This window comes from Rhineura floridana, chromosome 8 (genome assembly GCF_030035675.1).
Source record: "Rhineura floridana isolate rRhiFlo1 chromosome 8, rRhiFlo1.hap2, whole genome shotgun sequence".
Lineage (NCBI taxonomy): Eukaryota > Metazoa > Chordata > Lepidosauria > Squamata > Rhineuridae > Rhineura > Rhineura floridana.
This window is the reverse complement of record NC_084487.1, coordinates 69,053,859-69,074,775: the sequence shown is the minus strand read 5'-3', so window position 1 is coordinate 69,074,775 and position 20,917 is coordinate 69,053,859. Positions and strand designations below refer to the sequence as shown.

Here is a 20,917-nt window from a genome sequence, read left to right as displayed (position 1 = left end):
AGAATTGATGTAATGTGCTCAAACCTTCTTGTCCTGGTGAGCAGTCTGGCTGCTGAATTCTGCACCAGCTGCAGTTTCTGAATTGTCTTCAAAGGCAGCCCAAAGTATAATGCATTGCAGTTATCTAATTTAGAGGTTACCACTTCAAGTTGCCAGCAGGATTCCAAATGCACCGTGATGGGTCCTTTTCACTACATATACGTATATGTATATGTATACATATAACTGATGTTATAATTGTATTTATATGTTGTATTTATTTTAATCTATGTATGCCGCCTAGAGTGGCCGTTCATTCGGCCAGATAGGCGGCCTAAAAATAAAATTTTATTATTATTATTATTACATAACTCCCAAGGGCACTCCTCAGCAGTTGTGCTGGAATTGGTATCAAATAACACACATGCTGTTTGAATGGGGACTAATCCTACCCACAATGCCATGCCAACCCCACTTACCTTGCTGTAATCAATAAAGCTGTGACCTGTGTTAACCCACACAAGTGTTTGACTTGTAATATTCCCTGTTCCTTGTCTATGGAGCAGCACAATGCACATGCTTCACAACAGTTTCTGCATTCCACCCTATCACACAATAATCATTAGTATAATGAGACTTTCTGTTAAGTTCAAGGCATGGAACTTAGGGCGTGGCCATGCAGGTTTGGTTTTCAGTGGGACAAAGCAAATAGGCAGCAATCTGCCAGACTGTTGAAGGAAACATGATCCTTCTAATAAATTGAGTAAATGGCTACCTTTCAGTCCTTTGTGAAAAAGTAAGGTGCTGCACTATTGTGAAAGGGACAACACCTGTCTCCCCCTCAACACATGGCCTGTATTCTACTAGTAGGAATTCAAAGGGCAGGGCTCCCCCAAAAATCTACCCTGTGTATCTTCACCCTTCCGATCATAATGATGGAAATTTTGATAAAACGTGCAACATCCAGCTTCAAGATTCTATCCACTTGTACACCCTTGTCTACAGTAGCCTGGCAATGGAGTGGGAAGAGAAGTCAGACAATGCAATCACAAGCATTGTACTACCACAGATTTGCTTACACAACTCATAATGTAGGAAGATGCTGTCAGGCTGTATCCTGTTTGTTTGTTATTCATTGTCTAATTAAACTTTAAGAGTTTGGGGATGAGTTTAATTTCTTTTTATCAAAGAATGCTTGTATTATACACTGATGATTGTATGTTCTGGATATTGGAATTCTGCGGAAATGCTCTCAAGTACCTGCCATGTTCTGTCTGAAAAGAAATAAAACCCATGGATAATATATGCATTAATATTGGCAAACACATTTCGTCACTTGTTATAATGCTACTTTTCCCCTTTTCCAGGAAATCCAAATCGTGAGAGAGAAAACAGCAAGCGTATGTATTACAATTAAATTATGAAGCTTAAGATAACTTTTAAAAATACCATTCATGCTCTGTAAAAATTATTTACTTTTTTTAATAGGGTATACACGATGGTATCCTCCATGGGAACACCGACTTATATGTGATTACTCTTGTATTGCTGTTGCAGTTTTAAGGTCATCGTTAATGTTACTAACATTTGCAACTGTTTACTGTTTACAAAAATGTTATCCACGCTTAAGTCTGCAAACATAAACATTTGATATGCATAAAACACAAAACATACCCTTTATATCTAAGATATAGCTCATATTTACATGGGTGCTTTATGTTTTTAAATATATTTGGTTAATATCATTGTTCGTTATATTTTAAATTTCATCAAATTACTAAAAGTTATTTGTTCTATTTTAATGACTTGGATATATTTTTAAAAGCAGAACACTAAATATTAATATAAATTGTGTGTGTATTTATATATATATATATATAAACATAATTGTGATTAACCAAACAGAGGTTTTTATTATATTAACAAAACGTTTCAGTTTCCGCCTTCATCAGCTGCCAACATACAAATGCTGTTACCAAGGTGGCAGTTATAGAGCTTTGAGGATGGAATGCTCAGAGGGGCTTCATTTGCAGAAGCTAAGTAGTGGTGGTACTGTCTTCCAGGTTCAGGCCATGTGGTGCCAATGTGTCCAGAGAGTAAATCCAAAAGTTCTCCCTTTTGGTCAATGCTGCTGGATCTGCTGGCATCTCTATCGCTATAATGGAAAAGTCCTACAGGCTGTGACCCTCGATGTTAAAATGCTTTGCAACTGGTTGCTCCACTTTTTTTGTCAAAATTGCCAACTTGTGGTTCCTGAAGCGCGTGCGTAGGTCAGTTGTGGTCTTTCCTACATATTGGATATGACATCCTGGTCTTTTGCTCTCGATGATGTAAACTATATTGCAGGACCTGCAGGTGATGTTCTGTTTGATGTAATATGTCCTGCCTGTCCTAGTGCTTGTAAAAGTGGCTGTCTCCCTGAGGTACACACAGGTGATACAGCATTTGGAGTGACAAGGATGAGACCCTGGATTGGTGATAGGTGGCTTAAGCACAGCTCTCACCAACAGTCTGCGCAAATTAGGAGGCTGGCGAAATGCTCTAAGAGGAGGCCTGCTGATGGCTCTGGTAAGATGTTCAGAGTTTGCCAGCAATGGGTAGCTCTCCCTGATTGCTCGGTGATAGTTAGGAGATGCTGGATGGAAATCTACCACAAATGGAATCCGTTGCTCTCTGCTCTTTGACACCTCAGTATGATGGAGGAGGTTTTCTCTGGACAGAATGGAGGCTCGGTGGATGTTGCAATTCATAATATGTGGAGAATATCCTCTGCGAAGAAGGTGTTCTTTAAGTTCACTGATCCTTCTCTGGTATTTATCTTCAGTGTTGCAAATAAGCTTGATTCTCAGAGCTAAGCTATACACAATGTTCTTCTTTATATGCCTAGGATGGCAGGATTTCCAGTTTAAATAGGTGTGGGCATCAGTGGGTTTGCTGTAGAGATCAGTGGCTATTTTGTTGTTTTCAATGGTAAGAAGGACATCCAGAAAAGGGATGTGCGGATTGTCATTTGTACTATTAAATGTAAATAGAGGGATGGATAGAGTTGATGTAATTTTTAAATTGTTCCAAATTCTCTTTACCATTCGTCCAGACCATAAAGATGTCGTCAATGTATCGCCACCATATAAGTGGTTTGTTGATGGCCTTTTTGAGGATCTCCTGTTCCAGTTTACCCATAAAGAGATTTGCATATGATGGAGCCATGCGAGTCCCCATAGCTGTGCCTTGTAGTTGCAGGTAGTGTTCTCCATTGAATGTAAAGTTGTTACAAGTAAGGACTAGCGTAACTAAAGTTGTGAGAACCTCTGTTGGAGGATTGTTCATATCTCTGGTGTTAAGGAACTCATCTAAAGCCTGAATCCCATCATTATGTGGTATATTGGTGTAAAGAGATGTGACATCTAAAGTAACTAGTACAGTATTGTTGTGGAATTGATACTGCTTGTTTAAAGACTCAATTTTAAGCAAGAGGTCCTTGGTGTCTTTGATATATGATGGGAGGTTTTGCACCAAGTTTTGTAAATTTAAGTCAATGTACAGAAAAATCCTTTCAGTAGCTGTGTTGTTGCCTGAGACAATTGGGCGGCCAGGATTGTTGGTTTTGTGGATTTTAGGCAGCATGTAAAACCTTCCAGGGGTGGGATTTGGATTAACAAGGAGATCAGCAGTTTCCTCTTTAAGAAGTTTACTACTTGTAAGGTTTTGTATAGATGTAATGATACAATTATTGAGATCTGTGGTGATGTCTTTGTCAAGAAATCTATATGTTGTTTCATCCTTTAGTTGTCTTTGACCTTCTGCTATATAGTCTGTAGTGTTAAGTACCACAACAGCACCACCCTTATCTGCAGGCTTGATGACAACATCCCTTCTCATCTGAGGTTCCTTAGGGCTATTCTTTCTTCTTTTGAAAGGTTGTTGTGAGTAGGAGCTGGTGTGTGGTTGTTGATGACTCTGTTTATTGATAAGAGAAAGGTTACTAGGACTGGATTCCTGTTAATGTTCGGTGTCCAAGTTTTAGGTGGCAGAAACTGTAGCAGAGGATCTCTGTTGTAGAGGTCTATGTTGTTCTTAGAGTCATCATAAAAAAATTCAGCCGATATACATCTCCGTTCAAATGCTTTGATGTCACATTTCATCTGTGCTATATTGTGTTCTCTAGGTGTTGGGCAGAAGTTGAGGCCTTTGGATAGAAGCCTAATTTCATTAGGTGACATTTTGCCTGCAGTGAGATCTATTATTGTTGTGGAGTCATTTCTGTAAGTTATGTCAGGTGATCTTGTTATACATGTGGAAGTTTTTGGAGTAACTCTTTTGAATCTCCTGTTTTTCTTTTTCTTGTGGTTAGCTTTTGCTCTGGTAGCACATGAAAATATTTCTTTATATATAGAACACTGTTATTAAATTGGATGGAATAATAATAAAATAATAATAAATTTTATTTTTCAGCCACCTATCTGTCCAGGTTAGGGACACTCTAGGCGACGAACAACAAGAATGACAACAGTACATATACATATCAACATAATCAATTTTAAGCTAAAAAACCATCCATTAATTCAGTTATAACATAAAATTAATCTGTCCCAATCTTGTAGGCCTGCCTGAACAGCCAGGTCTTCAAGGCTCGGCGATAGCTGGACAAGGAGGGAGCATGTCTGAGATCGAAAGGGAGGGAGTTCCAGAGGGTGGGGGCCACAATAGAGAATGCCCTCTCTCTGGTCCGTACCAGCCTAGCTGTTCTCACCGGTGGGACCGAGAGAAGGTCTTGCGAGGCTGATCTCATCAGGCGGCACAATCGGTGATTCTGGAGGCGTTCCTTCAGATATACTGGGCCGAAACCGTATAGGGTTTTAAAGGTCATCACCAACACCTTGAATTGGGCCCGGTAGACAACTGGTAACCAGTGAAGATCTAATAATACTGGGGTGATATGATCCCAGCGACGGCTATGCGTAATCAAGCGTGCCGCCGCATTCTGTACCAGCTGTAATTTCCGGACCGTTTTCAAGGGTAACCCCACGTAGAGTGCATTGCAGTAGTCTAAGCGAGAGGAGACCAGGGCATGTATCACCTGTGGGAGCAGGTGAACAGGAAGGCAGGGTCGCAGTCTCCGTATCAGATGTAATTGATACCAGGCTGCCCGGCTCACTGCTGTAATCTGAGCCTCCATGGACAGCTGGGAGTCAAGTATGACCCCAAGACTGCGGACCTGGTCCTTCATTTGTACTATTAAATGTAAACTTAATAGAGGGATGGATAGAGTTGATGTAATTTTTAAATTATTATATTTTATATAATATAAACGAAATCTGATATATTCCATTTGCAATATTGTATGAGCTTTTCTAGCCCATGGAAACTATATGTGTCAGGACAAGAACTCCAGGGCAGTTTCCACATTAGCCTTTTTTATCTGGAAGGGCCATTCTTTGGTCACTCACTTTTTCTGGAGCATCCACATGATAGTGGTTGCAGTCCAGTTCTTTTTGTGTTGTCTTCCCATGTTCTTTGCAAAAAAATTTTTAATGCAGTTGTTAACAGGCTGTCTATTGTGGGCAAGCAAAGCACAACGAGGGGTTTTTTAAGAAGCTGTGTGCCTTTAAACACTTCCACTTTGCAAGTTCATCCTATTTTATTGCTTCTTGCTGATTCCAGCTGAGAAATTAATGATAAGTAGCCTGTCAATTGTCCTGGGAATCAGCTCCCTTAATTACCCCAGTGTCAGTTTCTGTTCCTGTGGGGGAGAAGACTTTAATTACTCCTTCCCACTCATTTACTTTCATCTTTAAATAAATGGAGGAACTTGGTAGCTAACAGTAGCAGCTGGTGGGGAGTGCAGGTGGGGTTCCTTTGCTCTCCCAGCTTCCCAGCACTGCAAGTCACTGCTGCTAAGAGAGAGAGAAAAATTGAGGAGAGCTTGGCACTTGATAGGAGGAGCGCCAGACTGCTGCCTTGCCCCTCTTGGTCTGCAGTAGTACCCATGGTTTTGCGGAGCTGACCAACAGAGCTCAACCCAGCTGACCCAAGCAACTGTAACTGGCAACTAATCATTGCCCCATCACCCCTGGCTAGAAATAAATAGAAGAATTCACCCATTCACTGAAACAGAAATGCTCACTGGGTAATACAGAGAGGTTATTTAAAGGACAATTTACAGACTATTCTTCATTAATTTCCCGGCAAGCAGCAACAGGAAACAATAAAACTGCCTAAATTATTGAACTATGAACTTTTCATTGAAGCTGCCACAGAATTTGCTAAATAGGACTCTGCTTGTGAGTAAAAGAGTGCAGAAAGAAAAAGCAGTGTACACCATCAACTCCTGCAATTGGCAAGAAGTATGAAGCTTGAGGACTAGCCAAGCCTGGTACACTAGGAACCTCGTCACCTGTATTTCCCTGGCCTACAGAGCAGTACCTCCTGCTTACTGTACTTAACATGGTAGTTCAAACCACTAACCTCAGGAACCAATTGCTGAGGAATTGCATCAGATATAGGAACAGTTTCTCCTGGCCATGACTGTTGGGCTCTCGGGTTATGTGTGTGTTCCTCACAGAGAGGAAAGCAACGGACAAACCTGCTCTTATGGGGTTAAGTCGGTTGGGAAGAGTGCCAAGGCCGTCGATGGCAGCTGTGCCATCACAAGGGCACTCTTATCTACATAAGGCTGGAGAGAAACTGAAAGGACGTGGGGGTGTAGCGTTTATGTGGAAGAAGCTGGTTGTAACTCTAAATGTCTCAGTAAAGACTCTTAAAAGAAATCATTGCCTGTGACTGGATCTTTTCTATACCTGAACCTGCTTTTGGTGTTGTATTGGACCACACGCATTATCGCAGCGTGACAAGGGTTATGGGCCCAGGATTCTGGTCCGCTATACAGCGCTAGAGCCGGTTCTGGTCCGAAACCTCGGAGCTGAGACGCGAGCTTGGTCGGAGGCCGTGTGAGAAAGAGGTGAGCGGAAAGCAGAGTGCTGAGAATGGCAATAAATATGTCTGCTGGAATGCCTATGGAACGGCTCACTGAAACAAATTATGCCAGCTGGAAGCTACGGATGAGGGCTTTTCTGATCAAAGAGGATCTGTTTGAAGTCATTGACACCACCCCACCGGCAGCCCCTCAAGCGGCATGGACACGTAAGGATGAAAAGGCGAAGGCTTTTATCACATTAGCACTGTCCGACTCTCAACTGCTATATGTGAGATATGAACCCACAGCAAAACGTATGTGGACTGTTTTGAATAATGTACATGTGCAACAAACCGCGGGGAGCAAACTTTGTTTGGCAAGGAAGTTATATCGGATGTGTCTAACTGAAGAGTGCAGCATGACTGAGCATTTGACGGAATTTCGACGTCTGTTTGCAGAATTGGAGGACAGAGGAGTCAAGCATAGCAATCTACAAAAGGTGTACATCATTTTGTCTTCACTGGACGAGAAATGGAACAATCTCGTGACGTCAATGGAGGCGATGCCCGATGGAGGATTGAGTCTGGATTTTGTGGAAGAGAAACTCAATCAAGAATGGCAAAGAAGACAGGAGGCTAGGAGGACTGAGCCGAAAGAAGCTGTCAAAACTAAGCAGATTACCTTCAAACAGCAGCATGGACTAAAATCCTGTTATTTTTGTGGAGCAAGGGGACATATACAGTCATAAAAGATGCAAGCCTATTTCACTCATCGAAACCAGTGCAGGAAACTGTTTTATTGGCTGACGGATCCAAATGTGACGTCCTGGTGCGTGGAACTTTGAAACTGAGTAAGCTCCAGACCATTTTGACAGATGTATTGTTAGTCCCGCAATTGGCAAGTAATATTTTGTCTGTAAAGAAACTAACAGATATAGGTTATTCTGTAATGTTTGAGCAAGGGAGATGTGTTGTTAAACGAGGCAATGAGATATGCATGCAGGGGTGTCTGCAAGAGTCACTGTTCACATTGCAAAGCACTCACGCTGAGCCGGAATGTGCTGTATTAAGTGCCAATAGGCAGTTGCACGAAAACTGTGTACATCAGTGGCACAGAAGATTGGGTCATGCTAATTATGACACAGTTGAGAAAACCCCGACTCATAGCGAGGATATGAAATTAAAGGGGTGTGAGCAAGCATATGAATGCGATGTGTGTTACAGAACTAAAGCCACAGTGGCACCCATAAATCAAACAGCAGAATGCACGACAACTGCACCATTTCAGTTAATACATGTCGACTTATCTGGACCATTGCAGTGTTCAAAGGGGGGTGCTAAGTATTTCATGGTTGTGGTAGATGATTTCATAAGGTATTGTCATGTGTACTTGCTGAAGAGAAAAGATGAGGCAGATACGAAATTACGCTTGTTCATAAAGAGAGTGGAAACACAACATGGGGTCACAATAAAACGCATACGCTCAGATCAGGGGGGCGAATTCACGAGCCAAGCTTTGCAGGACTTCATGGAAAGAAAGGGGAAAGCCCAAAACTTCACTGCCCCATTTTCTCCGTTTTCAAATAGGTCTCTTCAGGAGTCCATGAGAGCCATGTTGGGAGATTCAAACCTAGCCAACACATTTTGGGGAAAGTGTATCCTATATGCTGTTTATATCCAGAATAGGTTGTTACACAGGAGTCTTGGAATGTCTCCCTATGAAAAACTGACGGGGAAGAAACCACGGATAAGGCACATTGAGCGTTTTGGGGCTAAATGTTGGGTTCACGTGCCCAAGAGTAAAAGTCGTGAAGTTAGCACCGAGAGCCCAGGAGGGACATGTGCTGGGCTTTCAGAACGCTTATTACAGGGTCTGGGTTCTTGAGCTGCAACAAGTAGTTCGTAGTCGAAGCATCAAAGTTTCAGATCAGGAATCGAAGCAAAGTCAGACCATAAACCTAAATGGGTCACACGATACACATGCAGTAAAAGAAGAAGACATACAGCCAGGTCCTAGTGCAGAAGAAGAAGTACTGCAAATGCCATTAAAGGAAGCGTTAAATGAGCTCATTTGGGGGAACATAACATTAAGAAAAGCTGATGATGTGTCATTACATGAGAGGGAGTTACCAGGAACTAGTGCAGGCAACGATGGCACAAGGGAAACTGAGTCTCAATTGCCCTTAAGACGCTCTGAGAGAACAAAGGGAAGCCGCCTGATAGATTCACAATAGGCCTTATCACAGGCCAGGGCGCATACACTGAACAAGAAGTGGATGCAGATACATTGTACATGACTTGTGTAAAACCAAGATGTAATGAATAAAGTAAGCCTAGAATCTGAATATGTAAACATGTAAAAACGAAGGATGTAATGTAAAACTGTAATCTATGTAAAAGGGAATTGAAATGTCTGTGAGAAACAGGTGGGGGCTGTTGGGCTCTCAGGTTATGTGTGTGTTCCTCACAGAGAGGAAAGCAACGGACAAACCTGCTCTTATGGGGTTAAGTCGGTTGGGAAGAGTGCCAGGGCCGTCGATGGCAGCTGTGCCATCACAAGGGCACTCTTATCTACATAAGGCTGGAGAGAAACCGAAAGGACGTGAGGGTGTAGCATTTATGTGGAAGAAGCTGGTTGTAACTCTAAATGTCTCAGTAAAGACTCTTAAAAGAAATCATTGCCTGTGACTGGATCTTTTCTATACCTGAACCTGCTTTTGGTGTTGTATTGGACCACACACACTATCGCAGCGCGACAGTGACACAGTGCCAATGCAAGCCTACACTAGTTAAGTACAATAACAATGGGGTGGGAATTTCTATAATTATAAAGAGTCTGAACCAGGTTTGGTGCTTTCATAGTACTGACAACTCAGGGATTGTCTTCATTTTATCTGTCCATTACTATGCTGAACTGAGAAATACCAATGCATGCAGCACCTCACAAAAGTGAGGTCTAAGGCTATGTACGCATTACTGGCTTAAAAGACACTGAGGTCATTTTTCTAGTGTGTTTCAAATAGCATTTGCATGTTGTACACATCAGTACAATTATATGTGTTCCCAAGTCTACTGTTGTTTGTCCACAGCAGTGGGTAGAGAGGGGGTGTGGATGTCTTCATGTAGATTAAGTTTTCAAATTGGATGAAAGCTGATTTAGGGAAAACACATAAAATTGTATTTCTGAAGAAACAACCAGATAAATGTGGATTGTGATTAATGTGTATATGTAGCTTCTCAAACCAGCAACGGAAGTGCACCTGATACAAAGTAAACTGGAGTGTGTACACAGCCTGGATCACAACTCTCTAACAAGTCAGCAGGAGCTTTTCTTTATGGAGGGTATAACCTCACTCTGTTGGCTTCTAAGCATGAAATATTTTCAGAGCTAGCCCCAAAGATGCCCCTAATTAAGTCAGGTTTCTCGTTCTGTCAGGAGTACTGAGCAAATACCTTCCCCATCCTGAAGAAGGCACTAAATGTGGGAAAATGCTTCTTTGAAAGAAAAATCTAATTCTGTAGGAAAGCTTTGTGAGCAGGAGTCTAGTAGCTTTCCCCCCTCATTTAAATAATATTTACTTGTTTATTCTTCCACAAGGGAAACAAAATGTGGGCAAATTCCACTGGATATTATGTTTGGAGCAAATCCTATTCAAATGAATGAGAGCTGTACAGCAGGAGTACTTTTAATGAATTGCACTTTATGTCAGAACTCATCATTGTGTTATGCACCAGAAACATTTTTTATCCATCAGATAAAAATACTTAAGCTGGGCTTCCCTATTTTTCTTTCATTTCAACATACATGTTAAAGAAACCATTTCCTGTACACTTGTTTCTGACTACTGAAGCAACTCTTTCCTGCTACTATGACACTATTAAAGTTTGTTTTGTCATAAATACAGCCTTGAATTTAATGCTCTTAAAAGTCAGTATATGAGGCAAACAGAATCCTATATTTTAAAAAAACATTCTTTCAATATATATTTATAGTGAAAAACCAAAGATTAAGAAAAATGAAATTCATATTGTTCAATGGACTTTGGATAGCATGGGAGCTCTCTGTCGGTTGTTCTACTTATGATCCAATTTCCTTGCCGGATATAGAAGATCAACATTTTATACAGGATTGTGTGAACAAACACAATTCTTTTCGATCTAAGGTGAACCCCTCAGCCAGCAACATGTACCACATGGTAAGAGAACTTTTACTATTTTTGTACAAAAGTGGAGTGTTGTTGTTGTTTTGGTCTCTGTTTCTTTGTGTCGTTGGAAGTTCCAGAAACAGCCTTTTATAGGGCTAGTTTCCTTGTGAAGACAACATTCTGGAGTCTAGTGTTTTTGTACTATCAGTTTATTTACAAATATAAAAGTTGAATAGGAAGAAGTAGACAGATGTCAAGACCAACAATGCTAGTTTTTAAAGCAGCACCAGTTCCACAGAGGAACTGGAAGTACCTCAAAAAGTAGTGTTGCCAGTTTAACAGATTTCTTTTAATCTTTCTTGCTTTTTCTCTCCAGAAATTCAAATTTCTGCTTCTTTAGGGCACAATCCAACTCGTATTAAGTTGAGCTGAGGGGAGTTGGATGTGGCAGACCCCAAGCTGAGCCAGCAGGGTCCTGGCTGTATCAGCAGAACCCCCTCACCCTGGCTCAGTTGTGGCAGAGCCAGGACCCTGCCAGCTCAGCCAGGATTCCGCTGGAAAGCCCAGTGGAAGGGGTGCCAGCAGAAGCTGGTGTCAGGCTCAAAAAAGGGGCGTTCCAGGAATGTGTTGGAGAAGGGGCTGGAGGAGAGGACATACACAACATGGAACTCCCTTTCAGAATGCTCCTGTGGGCTCCAATCCAGGCCAAAGTTATGCTGAGGACAAGATGGGTCTACGAAAATAATTATAATGGAAGTCAATGGGGAGTGCTTACTCACCAGTAGGGGTATTTATGAAAGCCAGCTTTTTCTTTTCCACTCATGTGTAGTAGCTCCTGCTTGAACCAACATTCCACCAGCCCAGCAGCTCCCAAAGAGCAATCAATGCCACAGAGCCTCCCACAGGCTCCTCCTCTGCCAGCTTCCCTGAGTTGGATTGCTCTGCTTGTCTTCTGCCAAATCAGAGGAGTAGACTTGCTTACTAGTAGGTGTGACCTCCACATTCCAGTAATTTGGAGTAGCCACTAACATTAAAGACCAAGTAGCTTCAGCTATCTATTGCTGCAATAACAAGCCCCAGAAAGATAATTTTTCATGACCAAATTGTCTCAGCTCTCCTTAATGCTCTGATGAGTCTGGGACTGGAGTCTTGTAATCCACCCCTGCAGATTGACTCCTCATTCTTCATCAGTTGTCAGCTGGTGGTGCTGTAGCTGCAGCATTCCCTTTCTCACTGACTTCCTTTTCCCTGTTCAGATTCTCTTCTTAAATTACCCATCAAAACTCTTCACAGGCCTCTAAAGACTGTCCAACTAACCCTAAAGCAGTCCCGAATCTGGTCTTACATTCCCTACAGCCAAGAACCTTCAGCCAATCCACGTGTATTTGATGGAATTCCAAACCCTCATTGGCCTATAATTATGTTCCAATAGTTTTGAATGGGATGTCCACCAAATGCCCAGTTATAAGCTGACCATTTGAATTCTCCTGCCTTATATAGGCAGAGTTAAACTGAAATCTCACAAGTTACATACATGCATTGAGCAGGGGGTTGTACTTGACGGCCTTATAGGCCCCTTCCAACTCTACTATTCTATGATTCTGTGATAATTGGTCCTTGGCAATAGTTAAACTGACTGTTGCCAGAATGGCAACTGAACCCACATACTATTTCTGTCTGTCTGTCTGTCTCTCTTCCTTATCCAAGGGTAAAATACCTGATTTTTCTTCTTCTCATAGATAACATTTTACATCCAAATCAGTGTTTAAATCACTACAACATTCTTACAATAAAAATTTATCTCACAAAAATGGAGTTTCTCTAAAGTCTATATTTTGTCTATAGCAATCTGATAATTCTATAAAAAGTATTTTTAAAAAGTAAACAGTATCTATTTGTCTCTTAATTCTGCAGACCTGGGATCCCGCATTGGCAAAGACAGCCAAAGCATGGGCAAAAAAATGCATCTTTGATCATAATATCTATCTAGAAACTCCAGGAAAGGTTCATCCTAGCTTCAGCCCAATTGGAGAAAATATTTGGACAGGCTCATTCTCTCTCTTCTCTGTAGAAAGAGCCCTCCGTGAGTGGTACAATGAAGTCAATGACTACAACTTTGAGAGCAGAGTGTGTGCTAAAGTTTGTGGTCATTATACTCAGGTGATTCCTTCATTTCTTACTGTAATCAGAAGCTACAAACTAAGTACAACTATTATGAAACACAGACATGTTAGTAGAGATCCTAGGTTCTTTAGCTGAAAAATTATATTGCAAGAATAGGGAATATTTTGTCTGCCTCTGACATTGCCATAAAATTGGCCGTGAAACTCGGGCATGCATGTATACTCACTATAACAGAGATGCTCAATGCTTCTGTGTTACATACACAAGTGCACACTTGCAAAAATGTGATTCCCTGTTCGACAGGCATCAGCAAAATGGGGAAGAAGAGAACCACAGAGAGATTAGGAGATATTTCATGTCTGCATTTAAGTCGGCATATTTTAAACAAACCATAGTTAACTTTAACCACAGTTGTCAGTTCAGATTAAAAGAAACAATAGTTAAGCAACAAAGAAAAATTCCAAACTTCCCAGCTATATTGGAGGAAGAGATGGAAGGGGGGAGTGTGTGAGCCCAAGACTCAGTTAGGTTCATTCATGGTGTGCTATAGTTTAGTGTGACATCTGAACACAGCCAACAGCTTAGACTAAAGACATTGTATCTGAATACTTGCAGGGTAATTACTGCCTTGGTTAATTGATAATCTACTAGTAGTTTAACTTTAGCAAGTCAGTTTGTCATCCTGACGAAATTATAACATAATTTTTTTCTTTCTCTCAGGTTGTTTGGGCAACAAGTTACAAAGTTGGCTGTGCAGCCCAGTTCTGCCGGAGAGTTGTGGGCTATGAAAGCCTCTCCAATGGAGCACACTTTGTCTGCAACTACGGACCAGCGTATATTGGTTTTTCAATATTTTAAAAGATGTTCAAATTAATAGGGATTAAGGGAAAATTCATTGTTTGCTGTTTGGAGTACGTGTGATATAGACTCTGAGTAAATGTGTCCATATTGTATTCTCTTTTATTTGCTCTCTCCCCCGCCCCCGCTTTTTTCTTTTTGCTAACTCATCTTGTCATCTGTCTCTTACTTGATGTGAGCCCAATAACACAGCTAGTTAAATAACATTACTGCACACATGCTAAAAATACCCCAATATTTCCTACTAAGAAATTGGGTCTATATTTCTCCTTAAGTTGGAATTGTTTGTTTGTTGTGCCTGAAGATGCTGGAAGTAAATCTGAGTCTTAATATTTCTGTAGGGAGTGGAGACTTTTTTTTTCTTTTCTACCTTTAAAAACACATTAATATAACTGGGACACTGGAATATCTTCAAATATTCCTTTGTACTATGTTGTTGTAACAGTCCAATTACATGTAATAGCTGTTCTATAAAAGCTCAGACATATTTGCTTTTGCAGTGGGAATTATCCAGTGAAACCATACAAAAAGGGAAGACCATGCAGTGAATGTAATGGTGAAAAGTGTATACAAAACCTATGTGGTAAGGATTATATCATTGGTGGATGTGAAGTTATATGTATAGTAAGGGTTGCAAATGAATTTCAATTTTCCAATTCCATTAATACCAGACTTCTGTGAATCTGTACTCTATAAGTACAAATACTTTAAAATCAATAGGATTTAATTCCAAAGCCACAGGTGGGGAACTGGTTCCAACCAGTGGGTCAGATCCAGAAATCCAACCTCTGTGGGCCACTTTGACAGGCAAGCAAAGTTTTATTATACTTTTATAGACCTACTAGCAGTTTATTTGTGTAACTTATTTGCTGTATAAAATAGTCTATATTACCAGATGCCAGAAGAGTACTAATGTTTAAGAAAGACAAAGATACTTATTTACACTTCTCATACTGCCCCTTAACATTATTAAACCAAGGCTATAAGATTTATTCTGCATATAGACTAAATGAAAAAGCAAGATAGTTTCTGGTGATACTGATAAAAACCAGACTGGATTTATCATCAAAATGCAAACAATCCAAAAATACTAAAATTAATCCTTGATAATAGATATAGCTTTAAGGTTTTTTTAATAAACTAAGCAACTCCAGAATAATCAGAGATTGTTGATGTGAATAACAATAGGTATGATTCAATACTTACATTATTTTCTTTTCACTTTCTAGAGAATCCGGAACGTGATCGATTGATAGGTATGATCCTCTGTTGTCATTTTGATTGTCTTCATTATTACTTGGACTGGCTATACTTTATTTCTGGGTTGACAGCTGTCTGTATTTTAGGCTACCCCAATTGGTCTCCAGACTGGGATATACCTAATCATGGAACAAAATCCGCAACAAAGGCTCCTCCACGTCCCATTCTTCCACATCCTACCAAGCTTATGCCACCACAGAAGCCCTCCCATTTCGCTCCTTCATACCCTACTGCTCCTGTTTCATCACACTCAGCATGTGACTCATACTGTATTGCTGTTTTAATTTTAAGAATATTATTTGTATTATTGACTATTGTCATTGTGGCTGTGTTATCCAATCAGTTTCCTCAAATATTTATGTATGAATAATCTCCCTTGGATGTGGCTTCCAAAGAATGTTTGAGTTTTATTCAGATGGTAATTTTTTTAAAAATAAGGTTTTTGTAAGCTTTTAGGCATCAGTGTTTGACATAAAATATTGCTAGCATAACAACACTATGTTCTAAAAACATAAAAGCAGGAACCTTGCATTTAATCTTCCAAATCTTTTGATTGGCACTCTAACCTAGAGTACTGTTACTCCAGCTACTCCTGTACCAGAGCAAGCTAGTGAGAAACTGAGTCTCTAGTTGGCATCTTGTGTGTCTTTGGGGTTTCACTCTTAGAAATCCATTCTTTTAAGGCAATATTCTTGTTCTGTGTTTCAATATTGCACATGATATTTCTTTTCTCTCTACACCCTGTTTTTTGCCCACCTTCTACATTCTGCAAAGTCCTACACAGTGCAATGGCCTGAATTGTTGAACCCATGTAACATCCTGTGCATCTTGGTTTCCTGTGTGAAACTACACCCTTTACACTCAATTTCATACTTTTTAAAACCTTTCACAAGAGATCATAAGTTTAAGATATAAACTTTTGCCTTTACCAATATCAGAACTATCACTGGCTGGAAACATTGTTCACAGCACCCCAAAATACTAAGAATTATTTCCTTGAATTCATAATACTGTCAACACAAATAGAGTCAGACATAATTTGAGGAGCCTGGCCTGTTTTGATTAGTATGCTAAAGAGCTTGACATTACTGGCTTAAAAGAACAAAAACTCCATTTTGGGAGACAGGCAGTAAGTAGTAGAGCAGTCAGATCTAGTGATTTTGTACATTGCTGTCTGTTGCTTTATTTCTATCACCCTTAAGTATTCATATATACTCTAGATGGAACCAATCAGACTATTCCAAGAGAGGTAAATTAAAAATTATACTCTTCCTGGACTGATTCAGCCCATAAAATGTTTAATTCAACTTTTATTAACAATGGAGAATGAAAATCTCTTCAACTTCCTTGATTGACTTTTCAGAAGCCACCTTCTTGTAATCTTTGTGACTGCTAAGATATTTAATGGTTCACATCAAAAGGAGTATCCAGTCTTTACAGTCCTTCCCTATTAAAAGGGTGGGACTCTGTGATGCGTCCTTCCCTGGCTCTCCCTGTCAGGTTCCTACCTGCTCGTGGTTACTGCCTGTCTCTAGGCACCACCAGGGACTCCACCAGTCCGGACCGCTCTCTCTTATGATTTCTCTCCCCGCTCTAGCACAGATCTCAACAGATCCCCCTGCTAGGCAACCACCAGTAACGTCCCAATACTAGTATTCCCAGAGACTCTGAATACTGGTATTGTTATTCTCTTCACCGCTGCCACCATTTGTTACAGTTCCCCTTCAGCCTTGGTCATTACCTTACCCTCCCTTCTGGTCTGTGAAACCCCAGCCAAGGATCAGGCCTTTGGTAAACCAAATTAAGTATTTATTACAGATAACAAAGCTAACAAGATTAACAAGATTTCTTCTTAAGGCACATAAGCATATGGTTTTACTCAATACTAATCCGAACTCCACCTCCTTCCTGGTAAACAACTCTCTAAACCCCACCAAGCAATCCACTCTTTCTCTTCTCCCCCCAGATTCCACAATTCACCACCTCACATTCCCCCAGATTTACCTGTCATCCTTTCATTTATACTGTCAGCCATTTTAAACATTCAGCCAATCATCAAGCATTCTATTGCCCATTCACTCCCCCTCCTCTTTCACTACTTACCATGTATACTCTAAACAACCAGCACTTACCATATATACACTAATATATAGGAACATCACAGACTCCTTTCATGGGAAAACCTTATGTTCTGGGATAAACTTTTTAACTGTTTGTTGTTCAAGAACATATACTTGAGCACAAAAAAGACTGTCTGTCTTCCTCATAGGCATTGGATATCACTTTGAAAAATAGATCCCTACTCTTAGAACTTTGTAAGCAACTAATGCAAACATGGAACTAAACCCTTTTATTTCTTTTATATTGGAATTACAATTGATCTGCTTTTCTAAAAATAAGCCTATTTTTAATCAGTTGCATTAATTCTGATTCAAAGCTTTTGCCCCATCTACATACTAAATACACTGTTGTGGTATATTTTACTGCTAAACATACATTTGCAATTTTTGTGTGTGTAAGAAACAAAGGGAACTCCAAATGTCCAGACAGCATGTGATTACTACCTTTCTTGTACCCTAGCGGCCTCGAAGCTTCGGGTAAAGTATCTAGCCAACAAGCAGCTGGCCTGACAGCTGCTGTTATGTACATGTTTTAATCCCTGCTTTTGGTGGGTAATGATAGCGCGTTTTGTATTTATAAATTTGTATAAATTATATGCTTATTTAAATTGCCTTCTGTACCGGCATCTCCTGCTAAGGCCTATGGCCAGGCAGTAAACAATAGACTGAAAAACTAAACCTTTCTTGTAAATATATAAAAAGGGATGGAAAGATCTGCCAATTTCGGTTTTCTCAGTTTCTCATTTTTCCAATCTTAAATTCAGTTCTCCATATTTCTGCAGCAATTTGCACTTTAGCCCTAATGAAAATTCTTCAGCATTTTAGGGCAGATTTCTCCTAATAAACACATATTTGTAGGAAGTTTTGACTAATGTACACATTTTTGCAAGCCCTTTCTTGACATCTAATGCATTTTTGCATGTTCTTTCCATTCAAATATTCATTTTTATGCACACCTTCCCCTAATATATGCATTTTTGGAAACACTGTTTGGTTGGCGAAAAACAAAATTCAAGTAAGTGCAAATATCGAAAGATGGCTGTGTTTTGTTTCTCCTATTGTTTCGGAAAGGGCAATTTGATAAATTTGGCTTGAAATGCAAACAATAGAAATTCTCACCCACCCCTAAGATATACATAAACATGGTCTGAGGGTTCTATGCTGGCATATTGGTTGATACCTCTGTTCCTATACTTCATGATTCTTAAATACTAATAAATGTAAACCAATTTCCCCAAAAAATTAACAGTGATGCCCCACTGAATGCTGTAGGATTTAGCAGAGCTTGGAAAAGTTACTTTTTTGAACTACAGCTCCCATCAGCCTAATCCAGTGGCCATGTTGCCTAGGGCTGATGGGAGTTGTAGTTCAAAAAAGTTACTTTTCCAAGCTCTGGGATTTAGGACAGACAAAAGAAAGTACTTCTTCACACAGTGCATAAGCTATGGAATTTGCTCCTGCAGGAGGCAGTGATCACCACCGCCTTGTATGGCTTTAAAAGAGGATTAGACAAATTAATGGAGAATAATGCTATCAAATTAATTAATGGAGGATAAAGCTCTGCCTTCATGGTGAGAGGCAGTGTGCTTCTGAACACCAGGAAACTGCAGGAGGGGGAGTCGTCTTGTGCTCAGGTCTTGCTTGTCCCATAGACTTCTGGTTAGCCACTGTGAGAAGAGGCTGCTGGGCTAGATGGGCCATTGGCCTGATCCAGCAAGCTGTTCTTATGTTCACTAAATAGTGCTGAGAAAAGGCACTTAAATTGTATTAATAGTAGGGCTGTGTACTGGACTGTATAAATTACAAGCCAAACTGTGCCAGTTTGGTCTGATTTGTATCCTGTCCAGATCAGGCTGAAGCAGCTACAAATTTCTACAGAGTGGATTTGCTAGGCTTGAATTGATTGGTAAAGATCTGTAGCTCAGAACAGTCTCTAATGAACCCAGACAGTGTGGCTCTGAAATGGAACAATTACAACACCATTTAAGGAGAAAACCAGGGTGGGAAGAGAAAGAGGAAGGCTAGAATGTTATCACCCCACCCAGCACTTTCCAAACACAGTGCTTGGAAGGGGTGAAGTCTTAGAAAAGATTCCTGCATTTTATCTTAGAAATGTTTGGTGGGCGTTGGGTAGCATTTGTTCAGCTTGTGTATATTTGCTCTTCTTTCCCAGTCAATTCCAGTCCAGTCCTTATTTACATATTTTTAAAAAAGAAATTGTGGCCTGTGTTATTTTTTATTTTATTCTCATTGCTAAAAATTATTATTAAACCTTGCTAAGAACCGTTATTAAACCTTGTGGGCATATTTAGCCACAGCTTTCTGAATTCAGTGTTTTTGTTATTTTCCAGTTGCTACTCTCAGACAATAAGAAGCAGTCAGCTTGTGGAGTTACACATCGTTGTTGTTGTTGTTGTTGTTGTTACTAGCCAGCCAAACCTTATAGGCATACTACCTAGCATTCTGAGTTAAGAATTATTATTTCCAGTTGCTAACCACTGTGAATATTAATATTAAACAGTATTTTTATTTTTCCCTCACTTCTGCTGTTGGCAATCTGTCCCCTACATGAGAGGGTCTTTAAAAAAAAGTCCTTGGAAAAAGCAAATTTTAAAGAGGGCTAGCATGAAAACTGCTGGAATTATCCACCTGAAATTTGGCAGGGTTAATTTTCTTTATAGGAGTCACCAGGTAGCCAAATTTCATGACCCAGTGTGAAAAACAAAACCAGTCTGCTTTAATTTTGAAACATTTTGAAGTTTAAAGGTGGCTGGCATGAAAACGTTTGGAATTATCAACCTGCAACTTGGCAGTTTTAATCCTCTATAGAGCATCTACCATATCTCCAAGCCTCATATCACCAGGTCAAAAAACAAGAAAGTTATGACTGTTTTGCTTTTGCAATGTAAGTCGGGGATTTCTGGATTTATAATATCTGCATTGTGATCCTGATTGGGTCCGAAGCTGTCCAGACCGGATGGAGCCTGATCTGTAGTTACAAATCAGAGTGACAAATTGGATTGGGGGCCCATAGTCTAGCAGAGTTGCTATCAAGCAAAGATGTGCAATCCCACATTAATGAAGCATTTCTTATTGAAATCCATATCCCATTTAAATCAAGAAGACTACAAATCTAACAACATTGTAAATCTATTGATGTTGCTTAACTTTCATTCTGTCACTGATATATGTAACTCCAATTCTACCAGCAAGGGGAATAGCATGGTTAGAGTATCACCCCACTGAAAACACAATATCTGCTTTATCCATACGTTAATGTCAAAACTGCACCGCACTAGTACATCTGGCATTCTCACATTAGTGTACAAAACTGGAAGAACAATGAAGAGACCTTTAAATTATTGCACTTCATACACTTGGGATTCTGGACTAAGTACAGACCAGCAGAGGTATGTTGATAATGTGAACTATTATTACTTAGAGACTATATTGTTTATAGTGACTATTAGATCTTTTTGTAGATAGTACTGTATAACAACTATAGTCCTTTCTGTTTTA

At 40.0% G+C, this 20,917-nt stretch overlaps 1 protein-coding gene across 2 annotated transcripts in view; it reads left to right on the top strand.

Annotated features, from left to right (window-relative positions):
• LOC133390664 (glioma pathogenesis-related protein 1-like) overlaps window positions 1-20,837 on the top strand; it is a 58,106-nt gene extending 37,269 nt beyond the window's left edge. The window contains exons 3-9 of one of the 2 annotated variants that reach the window (XM_061639714.1): window positions 1,347-1,379; window positions 10,885-11,087; window positions 12,951-13,196; window positions 13,881-13,993; window positions 14,519-14,601; window positions 15,248-15,274; window positions 15,350-20,837. In XM_061639714.1, coding sequence (XP_061495698.1) covers window positions 10,908-11,087; window positions 12,951-13,196; window positions 13,881-13,993; window positions 14,519-14,601; window positions 15,248-15,274; window positions 15,350-15,648 — 948 coding nt within the window. In that variant the 5' untranslated portion in view covers window positions 1,347-1,379; window positions 10,885-10,907 and the 3' untranslated portion in view covers window positions 15,649-20,837. The remainder of the gene's footprint in view (window positions 1-1,346; window positions 1,380-10,884; window positions 11,088-12,950; window positions 13,197-13,880; window positions 13,994-14,518; window positions 14,602-15,247; window positions 15,275-15,349) is intronic. The other variant, XM_061639713.1, reaches the window with a different exon arrangement.
• The last annotated feature ends 80 nt before the right edge of the window (window positions 20,838-20,917 follow it).